The 20978-nt window shown below is 36.8% G+C and overlaps 3 protein-coding genes across 3 annotated transcripts; 2 read left to right on the forward strand and 1 right to left on the reverse strand.

Moving 5' to 3' along the window:
* Positions 1-2363: 2363 nt before the first annotated feature.
* TRIADDRAFT_52974 (uncharacterized protein) lies at positions 2364-11652 on the forward strand (the record flags this gene model as incomplete). Its single annotated transcript, XM_002109157.1, has 25 exons — positions 2364-2574; positions 3033-3088; positions 4154-4206; positions 4777-4857; positions 5017-5069; positions 5202-5291; positions 6010-6094; positions 6204-6274; positions 6570-6695; positions 6753-7003; positions 7094-8216; positions 8316-8421; positions 8539-8581; positions 8759-8792; positions 8898-8961; positions 9115-9243; positions 9327-9424; positions 9561-9627; positions 9706-9742; positions 9860-9976; positions 10056-10111; positions 10194-10275; positions 10360-10434; positions 10700-10839; positions 11577-11652. The coding sequence occupies 25 exons, from the start codon at positions 2364-2366 to the stop codon at positions 11650-11652; spliced, it is 3324 nt and encodes a 1107-aa protein (XP_002109193.1).
* A 427-nt stretch (positions 11653-12079) lies between these two features.
* On the reverse strand, positions 12080-13910 carry TRIADDRAFT_37155 (expressed hypothetical protein; the record flags this gene model as incomplete). The annotated part of the gene is made up of 4 exons (XM_002109729.1): positions 12080-12342; positions 12528-12703; positions 13386-13493; positions 13832-13910. The coding sequence occupies 4 exons, from the start codon at positions 13908-13910 to the stop codon at positions 12259-12261; spliced, it is 447 nt and encodes a 148-aa protein (XP_002109765.1). The 3' UTR covers positions 12080-12258.
* Positions 13911-15562: 1652 nt separating this feature from the next.
* Positions 15563-18329, forward strand: TRIADDRAFT_63086 (uncharacterized protein). The gene is made up of 6 exons (XM_002109158.1): positions 15563-15579; positions 16549-16613; positions 16770-16828; positions 17244-17490; positions 17768-17930; positions 18091-18329. Exons 2-6 carry the CDS (start codon positions 16591-16593, stop codon positions 18241-18243), a joined length of 645 nt encoding a protein of 214 aa, XP_002109194.1. The 5' UTR covers positions 15563-15579; positions 16549-16590; the 3' UTR covers positions 18244-18329.
* Positions 18330-20978: the final 2649 nt, after the last annotated feature.

The following is a 20978-nucleotide window of genomic DNA, read 5'->3' on the forward strand; positions in this document are numbered from 1 at the left end:
TATTCAGGTCATAGGAAATTAGCAGCATGTTATTCATACTCGTATAGTAGTGCGAAGGTGTAGCCCATTTCTTACCTCATCTTTAGAAAAGGAATCATAAACAGTATTGATAATGGCAACGAAATGGGTAGACAATCTCAACGCTTGAATGATACAACTAATATAGCAGTTATTGGCATCATTGACTAAGCCACAGTAGCAAGGCAATGATGATTGCTTGTTCTCTCCTTGATGTGAAAAATGTTCCACACTCGTATAAGCGCTGCTCCGCTGACCATGATTATCTTGCTGATGCTCTTTATCGTTATCGCGTGATCTTTTATCATATGCAATTATGGTATTGGCGCTACTGTCTGATCTTTTACGTTTTAATTTCAAGCATAATTTTTTACCAAAGACTGACATGTTGTCATTGCAGCATCTGCATGATGGCTTTCTTGTCTGGCGCAATCAGCTCACGGCTTGACGATATACGTCCAATCAAATCAATTCAGAGAGTATCTACCCTTGGTTGTCTTGTATCTCTATCAACGAGCAGGAGAATTCAATCGGTGCTGTGCATTTGAATCCAAGGTCTATTCTCTTTGATCGATATACCTGCCATTTATCTACCAGTGGAGGACTAAAATAAGCAACCAAGTCGCAGTTTGCAAAGTGGAAACGAGCGAGATCACAAGGACGATCGCAACATCGCTGCTCAATCGTGTATTGTAGCTTAATTTGGATCCTACAATTGCAGTGTCGTGCAGCTAAAATGTGTTGAAATTGAAGAGGAACGTTGGCAATCTATTCCTGGCTTTACAATCATGAATATCGGATGCACAACTTTCTTAACTGCTAGCCATCGACTACAGCCTGGATCGACGGCAATGCATGAATTGGATGGGAATATACAGCTTGAAATGGCAGTTTGGATACAGGCATCCACTACTGCGGCATCAATTTATTTTGCTGGCGATTGATTCTACTATACTGTCAATGGACAGTATAGTAGATAGTATCATAGTCCAGGCTGTGCCACTCCCTGTTCCATGGCCATATAGTATTGGCCATGGACTACTGCAAAACTTTTTGGTGCAAATTTGGAGTAGTCTATGACCACTTGACCAGTGAGCAGACTGACTCCAGACACCTGCAATCCTAAATCCCTAGCTGTCACTCTCTTTTGCAAAGGGACATTTCTACCATGGATTCCTCAATGCTATTCAATACTAGTCGCTCGTATGGAATAGTCCATGCATTCCCTGTATTCCTTTTACAGCCTTTACTCAATATCCTGTTGCAAAATCAACCCGAAACCCGATTTGAACTCGACTCGAAGGCGGGATTCCCCGCCTTAACTTGCTTTTGCTCACGTAGAAAGAGTTTCAAAAGTCCTGAAAAGACTAAGTATGAAATAGTCCACTATTCCATGCAACATTAGTCCCTAGAAGTATTGAAACAGCGCTTATTTTCATTGATTTTGGGCTTCTGTCAGTCTTTTTTGGCAGTGTCAGACTATTCCATTTCCAGTACCGTTTTTAGACTCTCTAATGTCATACCAGTCCCTACAAGTACTCCAACGGTGACTAGTTTGGATTTTGGGCTTCTGTCAGTCTGTCTGTTTGGCAGTGCCATACCAGTCCCTAGAAGTATTCCAACGGTGACTAGTTGGGATTTTGGGCTTCTGTCAGTCTGTCTGTTTGGCAGTGCCCTACTCAATGTCATACCAGTCCCTAGAAGTATTCCAACGGTGACAAGTTTGGTTGGTTTTTTGGCTTCTGTCAGTCTGTCTGTTTGGCACGTTAAGACTCTCTAGTAATACTGAGTAGTTGGACTACCCAATGCCATACTAGTCCCTAGAAGTACTGCATTTGAACAGCGAGTTGTTTTGATTGTTGGCTTCTGTCAGTCTGTCTGACAGTGCCAGACCGGTATCGTAGACTCCCTAATAATATGGAGTAGTCCACCATGACAGGAAATGCTATGCGGGGACTACTCAAAGAAGAAATTTGGCTTCATTTTTGTCTCGCCCCCCCCCTAACTTTTGTTTGGTCATATAGAAAGAGTTGAAAAAGCCCTGAAAAGGCTAAGCATGGAATAGCCCACCACTACTCAGTGTCATACCAGTCTCTAGAAGTATCTGAACAGCGATTTGTTTTGATTGTTGGCTTCTGTCAGTCTGTCTGACCGTATCAAACCATAGTCTACAGTACAGTACAGCACTTTGGCTTCGCTACTCCTTGTCCAGTATGAACTGTATGAACTGTATGGAATGGTGACTTATTCATGCGATATCACGCCTATTCCCATACAAAAGCTTATACTGCTATCAGCAATGATGGCCATCTAGGCTTCAAGGTATACAAGTTAATGGATGTTGAATGGATGAAAATGAAATCGTTCGTCCCTTAACCGTTGATAAAAGGACGTCTGCTTCATTCAATGATGGAGAACCACCGGCCTTGCTAAGCCTTGCATCAATAAGACGGACGGACAATTCCTGTAGAACCCAGCAGGTTCCGCTTGCAAAACTGAGTCAAGAAAAGACTCCGTTGATCAGAGTGTATACAATAGTCTGTCTCCGTGATTACTGTATGAAACAGTAGACTGTCGAGAACTGGGATGATGACAGCACCCTCCCACCAAATTCCAACCCTCCAATTCCCCAGAAATCGTCTTAGTGTCTGTCAATCGATCCCCACTGTCATTGTCCTACTGTAGCCTAGTCCTATCGAGCATTGTATGAAACAGTAGACTGTCTACGAAAGTGGACCGTAACGGATCTTCTCTATTGTCTTGCCGTACCAATGAGCACGTAACGTCATCTACCGTTCCAAGCCAGTGGAGACGAATCATCTAGCCTTGAAGATCTTTCAAGGTCCCCTAAATAAATACCTAATGTCCAAGCTATCCAACAATCACTTGCCGATTAAACACCGTTGCAATTCCTAAATATTTCCCTATGGACAGTAAGTGGTGGTAGATTGTACTAACGTCTCAATAAAATCAACTTATCCATAGCGATGATGATGGTTTCATTTCTTGATTAGGGTATGAGAGTGAACGAAAACATTTAAGAGATCGATTGTTAGACGCGATTAAGCAGGTAAGGCAAAAGACGATCAACTAAAATGAACTTTGCCATCAATGGAACGGTTGAAGGATTAGCAATGGCTGCAGTTGTAGTAGGATTTGCCATAAAATGGACGATATTGGAGCCTTAGCTTCTAGGCCAACTTACTTCAATCCTTGTACAAGGTGTCCATCCATTTTCCATACCTACCTGTCGACTTGTTTGCATTCTTCATTCAGTAAAAATGACACAACCCAGAGGCCAGGCGATGAAAAGCAAAATAACAATACTGTACAAGGTGGTGTTGGCATGGATTTAGCCTCTGCCTAAAGAGGAGTTTCCATCCATAGAGTACACATTGTTGCTATAGATAGGATTAGGGCTTTGAAATACATCACATTATCCTAATGCTATTCCATTTGTTGTGCTATCAAGAAGACAACAATCTTCGTTGTGCAATAGGAAAGATGGACAAAGAGTCGTTCAACGATACACCTGGCCATAGTGTTGATCATCATGATTAATCATACTTGTCTGTTTAGTAGTCAGTCAAATGGCCACTGCAATCATCACTTTATGACTTCTTTTCCAAGGATGACTTCAATTGGTAGTGGTAGTATCACAAACACCAAGCATGACTACCGTAATTGACATGGATAGTTTGTACATACGAGTATGTACAGTATGACAGGAGTCGTTGATGGATGTTGATCCATAGTATCATTTTCTGGTCCATGAAATCCCTGCAAAAATTAGCTATGAGGATAAACATAGTCGATGCAAGATCCAACGCCATTGGGTATAAATTGGACTCCGTAGACTTTACTTAAAGATAACATAGTTTACACTAGCTTATCTTGCTTCAGTGGTTATCAGTTTACATAACGCTACTTGGGCTTTAATTATGATGCAAACTTGCGTTTTATTTGCATGGGTTCAACTGAGTCCTGACCATACTGTACATTTCCATAACATGATGATACTCTCCATCATTATGTCAATATACATTACAATCCTACTTCTACCTTGGGCGTGCACAGCCAGATAATTTCAACTGCTTTGCTGTCAAATTGAAGGTAACCATTTTACTTTTTCTAGTGCCAGATACGATTTAAAGAAGGCCAAGATATCGCTACTGACAATGATAGCACGTAAGTTCAATAGCCGCCAATCATTCTTGGACGATGATAGTAATGTATTTAAATCATGATTATCAATGTCGATCCGATTCAATCTTAACATGGTCTGATACCTTTAGCAATGGAAGGATTGTACAATATTGACTAAAAGATTTGTTTACTCTATCAATACTATACTATCAATACTGTTGGTAAACCAATGCATAATGACGACTCGATTTTACTACCATAGGATTGACTATACAATGTAGTGGCTATTGCTATAATTGACCGCTAGAATCATTTCTGATACAATTAAGTAAAGGAAACTGATCGTCTAAAGCATGGATCTTCAGTCTAACCCAGTCATCGTTACAAATCACTATTACATTATTCTATCATGCTTCATTTCTACTCACTTGACTCAAGTTGTAATCATGCAGGAAATATCCAATATGTCATGCATGGTAACCTACGTCAATTGTGATTTCGAATCAATAACGTAAAAGATTAATCGTCCTGCATGCTTCAATCCAATACTGTCCATTCATCAAGTCAACATTATATTATTCTGTAATGTTAATTTCCTACCAATTTTACTAGTGTTATTTGCCTCTGTATTCAACTGGAAGCGGTTTTACAACATGGTTTGAAAGTCATCAAAAAGAAAGATTCATTTGCTTGGTAATTAAAACAATTTTGAACTTCGACATTGCTTTGGTTGCAAAATTACTTTCTGTATACATGTGTATTAAGAGTCTACCAATCAAGTAGAAATAGGCAAAGTTAGTATTACTCCTATAGAATTCATGCTAATATTGATTTCAATATTGATATGGATAGGCCGGTCAAGAATTTAATGAGCTACATTAGCCCAGAACCAGAACCAGAACCATGTAAGCCATTGGATGTTTTTTGTCAATACACTTTTGTTTCTTAATGATAACAACGGTCCTCGATATCAATAATATAAACTGTAAAACTGCATAACTTTACTTTCAAGTTAACTCTTAGTCATATTCACTTAGGCTTTTGGAATTGGGTTAAAAAGTATCTTTCTGAATTGGAATTAAGTCGACTTGATTCGTTAACCAATATCTCCAGTGATATTGGCAGAGGTTAGTATTATTAATCACTTTTCTAGTGCCAAAAACACGATTTAGTTGCCACAATGATGATCATCTACTGTAAATTAATATCTTTCACTACAACATGGATTTGGTTATCGGCTTTTATTTTATATTTATAAAGAGAATAACATTAGACCAAGTAGCACAATCAAAATTCTAGTGTAGCCCCCTGTTTGAATTTTCTTGCATACAAATTCATCATCTTTAAAGGCTGTAATCTCTTCATAGTTTATTGATATCCTAGAATGATCATACAAGCAAAGCAAAATTCAAGTTGCATTCCAGTTGTTACTTTCGTATTTCTTATATTGCGGAGTAAGCTCTATTGCGAAAATTGCTGTCTCTAGAATTGCAAAACAATAAAGTTGCTGATTTATCATTTCCTATTCAATCAATCTCTTAGGGGCTTTCTATTTCCTTCTGCACTAACTCGATACTAAAAATTGCGCCCAATCTATTACAGTAAAGCCATTTAATAATTCAACACTTGTCATCCAAATATGTCTCTTCTATCTGCAGCATACATACCATAAACTAGAACAATAGTAATTAGCATATAATGAAGGATAACATTGGATAGTAAAAAGACGATTAAAATGTCATCAATACAGTACATACTAAAGCGGACAAGATATGTATGAATAAGCTTTACAGCAAAAATTTTCTAAATAGCAACTATCTTACACAATTTATTGAACGCTGCCAGGACGTGCTTGGCTACGGTGTATGCTAAATGAAAGATGCTTAGAAAAATTTTTCGGAAAAGTTGTTGCTGATCCAAGTATAATACGGTAAAATCACCATTTTGGATAAATTTATTTTTAATATTGGCTACACTTGAAATTTTATTCAATCTGCTCATGTCGTCATAAAATAATTTTTCCTTCATACAAATTTTAGAAAGTTTTACGAAAGCTATGCCTTCATGTTGGATACTGAACTGAATTCTCTATTGTTAGATGCATGTGCTGGTCAGTTTTTTAACTTGTTCGTTTTAATGTAGCTGTTGGATATAACAAATCGAATGTGCAAGATGAACTTAATAGCCTGAAATGTACTAATCGATGATAACTATTTTAGGTCTATCATCTATCGTTTTCGCAATCACATCGAACAACACTCAGCTAAATTCCGCAAATAAGCTAGTTCGTATTATTTGATAGCATATCAAAATATATTCCATGACTTGTTAAAATTTGCATTGATGGTGGATTTGGAAGAGTAAACATTCACATTTTTGATAGACTGCAGTATCATCTACTTCAGCCAGCCCACCTCCATCCGTCTTAAAGGAAAATGTTGCCAGTAAAACGCAACATGCAGCTACCAATATACCTGGTATTTTATTTAGTAAAGTAGTGAATCATGTCACAAATACTAATCTACCAATTGGTTAGATTCACTGTATACTTTTTCGATTATAACATGCTTTATTTTGGCTTACTATAGTAGCAGCTACTGTAAAACGCAAAAAAAAGAGACAGAAACAAACTGCAACTATTTCACCCGCTAATACTATCGATGAAGACCAGGACAGCATTATCTCTTTTAGTCCCTCAAATAATTCATACACAATTAATGAATCCAATGGAACTCAGCAATTACAGGATTCATTGACCTTGAATACCTCTACAGATGCAAGTAGTACTTTCAATGACGAAGCAAATTATCGAAATGCTAATAGTTCAATTTCTTCGAAAGTAAGACTATTATGAAACAATTTTGGAGATGGAATGATTGCACTCTATTCTAAAATATATATTCTTACATCCTATGTTTTACCATTTCAGAATATTGATTTAATTACTAATTTAAACTCCGACCTAAATGATGCAATAACAGCAGCATCAGCAGCAATGGAAGCCCCGGTATTAGCTGATACGGCCAGTGATGTTAAGGATCCCTTAAGCGATGCCAATAAGCCGCAAAGTGAAGAACTAGACAGCTCCTCAGTGGATAAGATTGTTAACGATAATATTACTGGACAGCAAAATTTATTAAAAGATGCTGATCTAACTCCCGATACTTATGATACTGAATTTCGCTCACTTGATAGTCTGTATACCAAACAAATGGCATGGAATTCCGTTTTTCAATCGGCTTTTGTCGATCCTAGTCTTGATTTGAGCGCAATGAAGGAATCTTCTACAAATACTAGATTGTCTGAGCAAATAGATCCTGTGGAAGAGTCCCAGCAGAAATTGAAAGTTTCAGTTGCAGAAGGGGATATAAAAGGTACAAAATCTGCTACTACTGACATTGCGATGCTGGAAAATAATAATAAAGTGATAGAAGCTAAGCCAGAAGGCGATTTCACCAAAGCATCAGAGCCTACTAATATCATACTTAAAACAGCGACAATCAGTAATCTGGAAGGAGTAGAACAAAATGCAGTTGTAAAAGATTCTAATCAAAAACTTTTAGATACTAATTTGTTGAACACGAAAGGGCCGATTAATGAATTAAGTGATGAATCTTCTTCACAAGAAGATCATATAACAACGGAAAATATGAGCACGGAATGTACTACTCAAAGTACTGCGAATATCGGCGAAACCAAAGACTCTATAGAAACGATAATTAGCCAAGATGAAGAAAGAAAGGCGAACAATATTGGATTCTTAGATGCAGTTAGCTCACAGCAAGAAAACAGCCGCGATATATGTACGAAATTAACTAATTTAGCGAACGATATTCATATTTACAACTATCAAGAGATTAGCGACGTTGTAATTAAAGAAAACGCTTATGATATAGTCGAAAAGAGCAAGTCTGAACACCGGCACGAGTTACCCCAAGTGGAATCTCATGATTCGCTTTCGAGTTTAACTGATACTACAAATAAGGTTGCATCTGCTAGTAATGAAATTAATAAAAATCTTGCGACATGTAATAATCCTGCATTACAATCAAGTAGGTAGAATGATTTTAAAAAGTGTTTGTGATTAGCGAAAATGATCATGTAAGGGTGTCAACAAATGGTTTAACTATACACTTTTTTTAATATGTTAGATAATCTCACTGTATCAAAACTCAGTTATGATGTCATCACTTCGGAAGATTCTCATTCAGTAGACTCTGACTCCAACAGCACTGACTTATCATCTCGGGGTCAGAGGTAATGAATTGAATTGTTAACTGATTTAACGTTTCTAAAATACTACCTATACAGCTATACCTATGCGCTTCTTTCCTGCAATAATTGATAACCGCATTTTCTATTTGCTTCTCCTAGTGCTCAGCATGGCTCCTCAGATACGACAAGTTCGGAAGTGAAGGTGACTTTATGCTGATTAATGTCTACAGTTTCTATGCAGTCCTAAGACTTTATAGTATGATAATATACCACTATATCGACATTTTTGTTACAAATAAATTGATAAAATTTCTATTACATTAGCTCGAGGTGCACTTTTTACAATTCAAAACGTAGTAAGATATCGTTATTTTTCTAGGAATTTGAAAAACGATTACATCAAATGTCTATAGGTCAGACTGATCTCAATTAATTCAAACTTATATTATATTTATTGGCATATGAAATCATTTTCAAAAGTAGTGGCTGTTATTAATTTTGGTGTCAAATATTTATAGAGGAACTAAGGGAAGTTGCTTTATCTAACCATTGCGAGAGAACAAGAATGCGAGAAAATATCAAGTTCGTAAATCCACATTGCGTAACACTTGATCTTAAGCTCATTATTATGAGATCAATACTTTGGAAATATTTTATACTTTCGATAGAAACTGTTAGGATGTCGTAGTAAATTGTTCTTTTATGATCCTTAACTTATATTGTCTCCATTCGTAGATCCTTGAGGAAATCTTATCACGAAGAAGTTGATAATTCCCTACGTTTAAGAGGTGAACTAGAAAAGGCCACAGCTACTTCTAGTCTAACCGAAGAAATGCAGACTAAGCGTGTTACCTCATTAACTCGGTAAACCAATTAAATTAACCTTAAAAATGTATCTTATAAAAATGCGAGTGTAACTAATTATGATGGAAAATATTTTATTACAGAGAAGTAGAAATGCTAAAAAATCAACTAAAAAAATATGTTAGTGCTGTACAACACCTTCGTCGAGAAATTAAGGAAGAAACACCAATAACAAAGCAAGGTTACAGATAAAAATGTGCATTGTGCATATGGCTAGTCTCTACTATTACATTTGATATTACGACTGAATTTAGTTTCTTGCCCCTTTGCGGAATGAATGCGTAAACTCTTTTAATATTTTCACTATTTTCATTTAGCTCTTACTGGTATTCGACAAGATACACCAATTTCAGTACCCGAGACACAGCAGTCTACTGTCTATAGGTATAACTTTTCTAAGCAACATCCGTATGATTAATATAAAAATAGTAACTATTTTCAAAAATTAAAATTTGAATACAGTGTTGAACAGGACTCGTACGAACAGAAACTTGTGCAGGTACATTACCTTTGTATTTCATAGCTTTTGAAGAGTTTAAGCTAATTTATTTACATCATAAGCTTGATCGTAACTTAAAGCATCTTTTGTCTTTGCATTGTGTCGTTCGTACTTTAGGTTGCTGAAATGTGCGGAGAACTTTTGGAGTTTAATGAAATGCTCCAACGGCAAATTCAACGTAAAGATATTAGCATACATCGTATGAAGGAGGAATTAATAAATTTACGAGGACCGGTAGTTAGAAATGCTTTTAGTTATTGAATTATCTGTTATTCATGGTAGCTCATCAATTGTAAATACAAAAAATGATTAGATGCCACTTAGCCAGGAGTCAGAAGACCCAGAATTACAAGAATTGGAAGTTAAGAGGTATGAAACTGGATTAAACTTAGATGCATTGCAATCTATAAAGTTAAAAGAGAATGCTTATTGAATGATCGCTATATTGTAGTGTAACTAGACCACTAGTGAATATCTGGATTCCGTCTGCATTCTTAAGAAAGCTTGGTTCCGAAACTTACTACGTTTACCAGGTACATTATCGATGTTGTTATGGATGTTATTTCAAGTTTAGCATGTAAGTTCTTCTGAATCGAGATGTTTCTATTTGCATTAAGGTCTATGTCAGAATTGGTGATGAAGAATGGAATATTTACCGAAGATATGCGCAATTTTATAAATTTTGGAAAGCGGTTTGTCAACTTGCAATAATTGATGGCGTATTGTGATCTATATTTAGCTTGTGTAGTATGCAGGTAATGCTATTACTTACCGTTTATTTTCATTTGGCCATTACCACGATACTACAGATGAAACGAACTTATCCCAGTACAGCAAAGTTGGATTTTCCACCTAAGAATGCACTGAAAAAAATGGTATAAAAATCCTTTAATCGCAATTCAAAAATGCTAAGAAGTTCTTGTGGTAGTAGTTAATTGGTTATCCTTAACATTACAGGATCCACGGTTCGTTAAAAATCGTAAGGAGAGATTACAACAGTATCTTCGCACAGCAATCAACACGGTCATAGCAGAACATAGAGATTTGGCCCAGGACGTATGCAAGCGAAAGTTTATTGAAGTTTTATCTTTCTTTAGGTAGGTTTCTTAATCATCTCACGTTCCTAGTTCGTATTTTCTGATTTCTTGGCAGCAAAATTAGTTTGAATGTTTTATGCTACGAATATAATATATAGGGATACTTCTGATTCGGAAAACAGCCGTGAGCCTGAAATTACTGCTCAAAATTATGCTGGTTTTTGATCTGAATTTATTCTTCCTAATTTCACAATGAATCCTGGTAACCATGGATTTCTACTCTCCTACAATGAACTATTAACTTAGTTTTCTGATAAGTAACTCGATTACTTATGCAATATTATAAAGCATCGTCGAGTGCTCGTTGTTTGTATATATCTGTCGATACTGAACATTCACAACGTCAGTATGCATGGCAAGTACGAGAGCATTTCGACGATAAGTGGTTGTTTCGATAGCGCCTTTTTGGCAATTTATGATTGGTACACTGATGAAAACTTTGTTGTAGCACCTACAGTACTCATTTAGTCCTCTTACAACAACAACTTTTTGCCAGTCTACATTTGTAGATAGATGTTTATTGTGATATATGTTTAGTATAAACTTATTATGGAATGTAGCATTGTCTTTATTTTTCTTATTTTGATATCAAGATTTTAGCTAATTATTTTAGCAACAAAATTCTGTGTAGGAATTGATTAAAAGGATACGAAGAAAGGTATTATTTGGAATTCGAAGTTTTGGTTGACCATGACATGCAAAGTCTATAATTTTTTAATAGATAATAACGCTTGTAGAAACTGTAAAGTTCAGTGTAAATCACAATCTGTCATTTCTGCAGAAGTGTTAGCTCTCGCACGTAAAAGATTGTAGAAAAAACATAAGGCTGTGTTTTCATTTCCTTGAAACTCAAACCAAATCACTAAAATGTAATAAATGATACGTGTTGTTTGCTGCTAGCAAGACTTAATTAATCGCGCTAAAACCTATCATGTTGGCTAATTTTACGTCACTGGATATAAATGCTGTATATTATAAAAGATTATACTGAATATGCGGTAATTCGTGACACGCGTATACTACGTCTACAATAGTTTATAAGGTACTGGTAAGTCGTATCCAAATAATCGGTTTCAAAGTCTCCCAAAAAGTCATTCAACAATCAGTCGATTTATAAAAATGTACCCATTTATTATAATTTTCCTAAGATTATGGTTTCTCATATTCTAACCAAGTATGATTAACCGAGGAATTTGTAAAACTTAAAAGATCAAACAAACAGTCGACATTTACGATTATACTTGAATGAAGATCTTTTTAAAAAATTTCAGGCAAAACATCTTATTATATACTAGTATATAGCTACAAGTAGCAATCGGGAGCTTCTATAACTGGTCGTTTGAGCTATTACAATCAAGTATAAGAAAACTACATTATTATAGATTAGATCTTATTGCATGGTTCCATTGATCCATCGAATTACTCAATCGATGCAGGAATATCTAAGCAAACCACTTTCTTCCCGGCTGAATTTTTCAATTCCCATCGAACGATTAACGTTACCTAAATAGTATAAAAATTAACAAGTTCAAATTGGAGATACGTTAATCCTTTGGGGCTAATTTACCACGTCAAATGCAACTTTTGTTGAATTTAACTTTATAAGCGTGTACTCTGTACGATTAAAGATTAGACTACACTATGATTTAATATTCGCGTTATTTGCGCTTGTAGTTTCTACTCCTTACAGCTGGATAGATTTTCTTGACAGGGATGATAGAGTGATACTTGTACATAGCACTCTTCTCCAAGGGGCACTTAACGCCACTATTGCTACATCCGTTAGGATTGGGAAGTGGAAAAGGTATGGGCACACCTTCTAAGACTCCAAATACGACCGCTTGGATTTTCTTGATGCTCTCAGCTAGAGTAAAGAAATAGATGTATTACTTTCATAGTCCTATTTACCTATCTTAAAAATTCATCTCATTTTTTTAAGACTATAATACTACAGTGTACTATCTATAAATGCATTTAACATCATATTATACACTAAGCCAATTGCATTTTCTACAGTATGGTTTATTCAAGAAGTTGAACTTTGGTTTAAAATTACTTACAAAGAATACATAATCTCAATACTAAAGTTATGGATTAATGCAGCTATTTATTCGATCGATTTTGGATTCACTGTCATTGTACCGACAGTAAAGGATTTAAGTTAACCATCAATGATTCTACTTTTACTAACTGATTAATACAATCGTCCTGCTGTCAATACAAATTTAACTTACAGTCGTTGCATAATTATTATTATTACTGATCAAGAATGAAACAAGTTATTAACAAAATTGTAATCCAATCAGCTAATCCTTTGATGTAAAAATGTACCGTAATTTTTTAACAAATAGTAATAGAACTGTAGCGTAGTAGTTGATATTGTACTTGTCCTCTGTAAAAGTACTTTGACTATACGACTAAAAAATAGTACGAGTACAGTGTGTTCAACTGTCCGTTTAGTATTGGTGCTGGATCATTGCATTGCTCCTTTGCGTTTTGATTACATATTATTTTACAATCCATGATCCTTATCGTGTTCTACGTACATGGTGAAAAGTTGATGGTAACGGTGACATTAGTTCCACGTTTCAAGATACAAGGTTGAGAGGTGCATGGATTAATTGAAAGCGATTTGACTTTTCCCACTTGAGAACCTGTGGTTGAAACAAAACATCAATTATAATTATGCAAATACCCCCAAATGATGATACTGTTGCCTAAAATGCTCCTTCCATGACTATACTATTACAGCACTGACAATATACTCCAATAACGAATACTCTAATTTCAATGCTAAAGTATCAATGACAACTTCTGCATATTCTTGACTACAGACAAGAAATGGACAATCATCCATATTAGCAGCATGACTATTGAATGCCACTTTGGATTGCAAGAATTTCAAATCGACTTGAGACAGAAATGGAAGCTTCTCTTAACCCTGCTCACAGTATCAAATGGATGAACAAGACTAGTTGCTCTTTCTCCTTACCACAATCTCTATATCGAACATTATCTAATGCATAACAACTGCTAATAACCAAGATGATGAACAAGAACGAGCTAGCCATTCCTTGCGCCATGATTGCTGCCGACCAATACTATACTGACGTCACTTTCGAATGTAACACTTGTAGTGGAAGAGAGTCATCTGACGTCTCCCACGGCTCCCATTCAAGCTTCACCACTTCAACGTTTCAACCACTGTGACCAGTCAGCCAGTCATGGGCGACTCTGCCTGCACCACGTACCACCGTAAACGTACTGTACGATGACATCATTTTCCTGGTAGGACCATAGTGTTGCTGCTGACAGCACCATCACCCTACTGAACCTAGTCACACGCAATGATGATCGAGTTCGCATTTTAGACCTTTACCGTTGTAGGACACGGATACAGTGAATTGTACTGTACTATACCAATGGGTGTACTGTACACTGTAGCCAATTATGATCAAGCTGCCATGGAGTTATTTGGTGGGGAAATATTCTATTCCTAGACATCGGATGATATCCATGGCCTGATTTAAAACAATGCCCAACTTAATACCAGCATGTGTAATGGAAAGTACTGGCCAGGCTACACCAAGTAAGAGCTACAATATTGTAGAAGAAGAAGTCTTAGAAACAGCTTCTTCTATGTTGAAATGTGTGAAGTGAAAAACTGCTACGACGCTGTTGCTGGTGACAGCGTTGTTTATCTCGCATACTTGCTGCAGTTGTTCTACCCATCATTGATTGATTTTTTGAATTGATGTCTCTACCTCCCTACACTATGTCTCTACTCTATCACCAAACACTCATCTCTACTCTCCGCTAAAGTACTCACGATGTATTCAACATCAACATCAACTTTGGATGACTGTCATGTGATCCAGTTGCTACGGACAGAAAAATGGATGACAATTACTGCACTGTACTGCACAGTATACTGATTGAAAGTTGATCAGCAGTAGTGTTACCTTTACAGTATTCATTCTCTTTCAATTTTCAACATATTTTACTTGAAACTTCAGTCAAGTTTCACGCAAATAGATCATTACAATGTTGAGCCATCGCCTCTTGATGTTATTGCTAATTCTTACCGCAGTATTGAGTTATTTTATTTCTTTTTCGAAAATTCTTAACACAGTACAAGCTACTAGTACAAGCCATCTCTCAGTCACTTGTAACAAGGCTGAAGGGACAGTCAATAAGAGAAGTCTGTACGTCTGTACATCTGTACTCTGTACCATGATCCTAGATAGACGTACGGATGGATGCTTCCTGAAGAAAAAAGCCTCTGCCAGCGGACAGCGGACAGCCGACAGCATGACACAGCATGATGGACCAGTCTGATATTGAGGGTCCTCCCTCACTCTTCTTGACCGGTGATATTGTGTTCGCTCTCTATTTGTGCTAGGCAAGATATGATTAAGTACTGTACCATGGTTTTCTTTTACTGTACTCGCTAGCAAAAATGATGATTTAGTAGTGCCTGCCGCCAGTTGAAATCATAGAGGTAAGAAAAAAAACACAGAGTGGCTAATTTACCCTACGCAGTAATGGTTGAATTTGCCCTTCTACCGTTCTGTGTAGGGCCAAGCATATTGCGCATGCTCTAGAACGCACTCCTTCTCAACTGCGCACTCGCACAAAAATGGACTATAAATGCTTCGTCTTAGATCTTATACTCTTCCTCTTGTACTGTACATGTAGTTGACGGCGGAGCTCCTAGTGTGGTGGCGATATCAATTTTAGGTAAGCTGTTAAAATCCTAATGGAATCTTCAATCTGTCGATGCATCCATGATTGATAGCGTAAAAAAGATTTAGAGAATAGAATTTTACATCAATTTGTCATGTTAGTTTCCATTGATCGGAATAATCAGCAAAGTTCGTTCTTGAATCAAATTCATCATTGAATCGATGCATACACCACCACACCGGTAGGCATACAGTAGGACTTGATACAAATCAAAGTGCCATAGACTGAAAGTTAGTTAATCCACACACGTCGATGTCTTCTTCAACGGCAAATTATATCTACATGTCGACACTAGATTTTAGGAAGGCAAAGTTGATATTATTTTCTAGAGTTATCTACAGTATATAATGTTATCATGGATACCAAATCACTTACGAGCGTCGCTTGTAACCAATGCTCACTACAGTCACTATGGACGGCACTTGTGCAATATCCTTTTCTTGCTCTATCGTTCAGTATTCAAAATATGATGAGTCACGGATGAGTCAGTAACTTACAAAGTCGAATGTTGTGATATTATAGCCAGAAAGTGTGCCATCTGCGTATCATTTCATCTACTCGGACTTGTTGTCTGCCAATCCACAGAAATTGACAATTCTCCAATTAGTTATCAACGCTAAAACGTAATTCGTATCAGTAAGTTTCCATGCTTGTTGTATTCTACTGTACTGGAATGATTTGTAAAATGGCATCCAAGTACATTGATTTTTTTGACTTGATTTATTTATAAACAGGAAAGGTATCGAGATAGTTTTACTTATTCACAACAGTTGATAGGCTAAAAGTTGCTGGTGCTCTCATCCGTTTAGCAGTGGATGACATCAATGTATACTTTGCAGTATTATTTTCTTGTAGACTCGAGATTTATAACCACAGTTACATTGCTGACTTTGAAACGAAAATTTTTTTCAATGAATTCTGTTGTTGACGGCAAGATGAACTCAACATTTCTAATTTCAATAGGTTCTACGTCCAAAAGTTTTTTTATAATACTTGCCTATCAAGATGGGTCGTCGTCCAGCCCGATGGTAAAGGAATGATTGCTAATATTACAATAATTACCTTTTGCTATCATACCGTAAACTCTGCTTCTTAAGAAAATCTCAATAGACGAAAAAATACTGTGCTGAAATGGTTATGAAGCAGTTTGTAAAGTGTTACTAACAAGTTGATTTCGTTTGCAGCTATCGTTATTGCAAGAATAAAGCATACCCTAAATCGCGTTTCTGTCGTGGTGTCCCAGGTGAGTGATCGTCTATGATAAGCTCAACGGTAATAACATCTGCATAAACATTTATTTTTTTTCAATACGTTACTGCTTGCTTATGTAGTATCTAACATTATGTCGTAGTAGTGCCAGCGATCTATGCGTAAAGTAGTACTATATTGTACTGGTAGTTTTCCATCAGATTACATTCTTTGGTAAGATGATCGTTTTTATTGACTGGAAGAAGCAATGCATATAGCAGGCCAATGTTGTTCTGTAACCCACTTTTAAGATTTTGTCAATATTCGGAAATTGCTGCAAGCGAATGCAGATATTAAGATATTATCATATACTCTTATGTGCTCGTTGATATTTTGTGCCATATTAATAACCTTATGCAAAACGAAATAACTATTAATCATTGTAATCCGTTATTTATGAACCTCAATAGATCCCAAAATTCGCATCTACGATCTGGGTCGTAAAAAGGCTAATGTAGAAGACTTTCCAACATGCATCCATTTGGTATCAGATGAGTTTGAGCAGTTGTCAAGCGAAGCGTTAGAAGCAGCTCGTATCTGTTGCAACAAGTACATGGTAAAGTACACCGCGAAAGATCAATTTCATATCCGTATACGTGTCCATCCTTTCCATGTTTTACGTATTAACAAGATGTTGTCGTGCGCCGGTGCCGATAGGTAGGAATCTCCTTCCAAAATTGACATACACCTATAGATCGTAGTAGTCTCTTACCATCAGAAAGTCTACTTGGCATGATAACGGAAAAGTCATGCCGCACTTTCTCAAAGTTTTAGCAATATAAACTCTCATGAATGGTAATCGTTAGTAGTTACACTAGTGAAAGTGAAATAGAATTGTCCGGACTATATTAACATTAGCCCGATCTGTTGGTCTTTGCCTACTAAAATCATAGATACTCTAATTTAGTTAATGACATGGTGTTTATTCCATTAGATTGCAAACAGGTATGCGTGGTGCCTTTGGTAAACCTTACGGCACTGTAGCTCGTGTAAAAATCGGACAGCCTCTTATCTCAATCAGGACAAAAGATAATCACCAAGCTAAGGCTATTGAAGCTTTAAGACGTGCTAAATTTAAGTTCCCTGGACGCCAAAAGGTAACAATCTCCTCGATTATAAACAAATAACAACAATAGTTACCGATCATCCGTTTTTTGTTGTTTAATCTACGAGTATCTGTATAAGCTGATTGAACTATCAATACAGATGACATTGCAAGTATGGTTATTTATTAAATCCTTCTTTGATATTTTAAAGATTTATGTTTCTAAGAAATGGGGATTTACTAAATGGGATAAAGAAGACTATTTACAGATGCAGCAAGATGGTAAATTGCTATCTGACGGTGTTGGTTGTCAGTATTTGAAGGATCATGGTCCCTTATCTGCATGGATGGCTCGCCAGCATTAAGTGAATGGCTGTTAACCAGTTTTACGTCATTCCGTGAAGCTATCGAAAATTGTTGTAAAAATGCATCGGTTACAATAAAGTTTACCTGTTAAATGAAGATACTCTATGTTTATTAATAGCAATTAGATGACATGAATGCAATACTAGTGGTTACAGCTAGCAACTTTGTACTGCATGTCGGATATTGTTGCTTTACTGCATACTTTAGTAATGGTACAGGAAAAGAGACCTTCGTAAGATATTTACAAGTTAAAAGCTCAGTTAGTTTCAAACTATATTGTTCGTGTAATTTAGTGAGCCTACGCACAGTAGAATACTGTGTCCAATCAGGATTAGTGAGTAAAGTTCTACTGTGATAGGATATCGCAGAAGTATTAGTACTTTCGATTTAGGTACTCCAGCGAAGTTGCAATAGCACGAATTAATACCAATATGTTTGTACTTGATGGAAAATTCCAATGGCTGAATGACCCTAAATGCTCGCTACTTTGCATGATGTCTTTAGAGTCCAGTGTAGGTGCTACAGTACATACGTAAAGAAAGAAGAGAGTTACTGTTAAACGCAGGCTGCTCAAGCTAGATCTGTGAGCCCACGGCAATTATCTGTATGAGTCTGAGTCTGACTGCAAGCATCAAACAAATAGCCAGGAAAGTGTCTGGCAGTCAAACTTGGCAGAAATAGAAACTCTACAAATTTGGTCACACATTTTCCAAGGAATAGCCACAGATTTACTTTCCTTGGGTGCTGCAACTCTAGAACTACTGTACTATACTTTATACAGCCTGATGTATTCTCAGCTAAGCCGTACATGACTACTAAGACGCTAACACGCCTGGCGTGTAAGCCCGGCTATAAAGTGATATCAACAATCTTTATAGCTTACAACTTGTATTACCGATCTGATCAATCCTAGGATTGTCAAAAATTTCCAGGTTGACTTGTAAAGCCTTTAAGGTTCGAGGTTGAGCATTGACCATCACAATATCATTGGAGTCAGGAGAGCATGCAGATTACAAATTTACTTTTGAAAACTTATTCAATTTCAGTAACTTCCTAATGCGATATTTTCATGAAGCGCTATTGGTAGCTGTCGACAGCTAGCCTAACCAGGAACTTCAAGGAAAACTATTTCTCTTTAGAAGTCCCTATCGCAGCCATAGAGGTGTTTTTCTTTAGCTCTGCAGTAGTCCTCGATGGGTGTAACACTGCTACAGTATCGACAGTATATATGTTCTAGTATAGCACTATTTCATTTTTTTGAAGTATCAAAAATCGAAATGGTAATATGGACAGGCTTAATTAATGGGAAATCAGTTTGCGCTGAGTTGAAAGGGCTTAATATTGCCAATGGACGGATACCAATTGATATTGGTCCATTTATCGGAGGTAGAAGTTAGCCTATGATAGAACTAACAGGGACTACTGTAGAATAAATTCTACCCTAAAACTCCCACCTCCACATCCCCTACTCTTACTTTAGAACGCATATCTCTACACCCCTTCTCTTACTTTAGAATGCACATCTCGATATCCCTACTCTTACTTTAGAATGCACACCTCGATATCCCTACTCTTACTTTAGAATGCACATCTCGATATCCCTACTCTTACTTTAGAATGCACATCTCGATATCCCTACTCTTACTTTAGAATGCACATCTCCATATCCCTACTCTTACTTTAGAATGCACATCTCGATATCCCTACTCTTACTTTAGAATGCACATCTCGATATCCCTACTCTTACTTTAGAATGCACGTCTCGATATCTCTACTCTTACTTTAGAATGCACGTCTCGATATCTCTACTCTTACTTTAGAATGCACGTCTCGATATCCCTACTCTTACTTTAGAATGCACATCTCGATATCCCTACTCTTACTTTAGAATGCACGTCTCGATATCTCTACTCTTACTTTAGAATGCACATCTCGATATCCCTACTCTTACTTTAGAATGCACATCTCGATATCCCTACTCTTACTTTAGAATGCACGTCTCGATATCTCTACTCTTACTTTAGAATGCACGTCTCGATATCCCTACTCTTACTTTAGAATGCACATCTCGATATCCCTACTCTTACTTTAGAATGCACATCTCGATATCCCTACTCTTACTTTAGAATGCACGTCTCGATATCCCTACTCTTACTTTAGAATGCACGTCTCGATATCCCTACTCTTACTTTAGAATGCACATCTCGATATCCCTACTCTTACTTTAGAATGCACATCTCGATATCCCTACTCTTACTTTAGAATGCACATCTCGATATCCCTACTCTTACTTTAGAATGCACATCGCCACATCCCTACTCTTAATTTAGAATGCACATCTCGATATCCCTACTCTTACTTTAGAATGCACATCTCCATATCCCTACTCTTACGTTAGAATGCACATCGCCACATCTCTACTCTTGCTTTAGAATACACATATGCAGTATATTATATAAAGTAAGAGTGAGGTAGAAGTGGAGATGAGAGTTTACTCTAGGATAAAATTGCTTCTTGAGCAGTCCGTGGACCTAATGTACAGTACTAGCAGTAGTAGTCCTGTATTCCTAAACAGCCACAGAGGTAGTCATCGTGTACAGTACACTAGCGTACACAAGGATGCACCATGGTCTGCAACTCGACTGTCCGTCCGCGAGTCCGGTAGAGTTCCTTGCACACCTGATGACACGGAGAAGGTCTAGGGTACTGCGTAGAACTATATCTAATGAGGTAT

Source organism: Trichoplax adhaerens, genomic scaffold, assembly GCF_000150275.1.
Source record: "Trichoplax adhaerens TRIADscaffold_2 genomic scaffold, whole genome shotgun sequence".
Classification (NCBI taxonomy): Eukaryota; Metazoa; Placozoa; class Uniplacotomia; order Trichoplacea; family Trichoplacidae; genus Trichoplax; species Trichoplax adhaerens.

Bases quoted from the DNA above. Each gene is read 5' to 3' on its own strand.
- TRIADDRAFT_63086 (XM_002109158.1), top strand. From the start codon at position 16,591: ATGGGTCGTCGTCCAGCCCGATG. The intron at 17,491-17,767 runs GTAGGAATCTCC...TTATTCCATTAG, and splicing joins TCGTGCGCCGGTGCCGATAG to ATTGCAAACAGGTATGCGTG. The intron at 17,931-18,090 runs GTAACAATCTCC...GATATTTTAAAG, and splicing joins AGTTCCCTGGACGCCAAAAG to ATTTATGTTTCTAAGAAATG.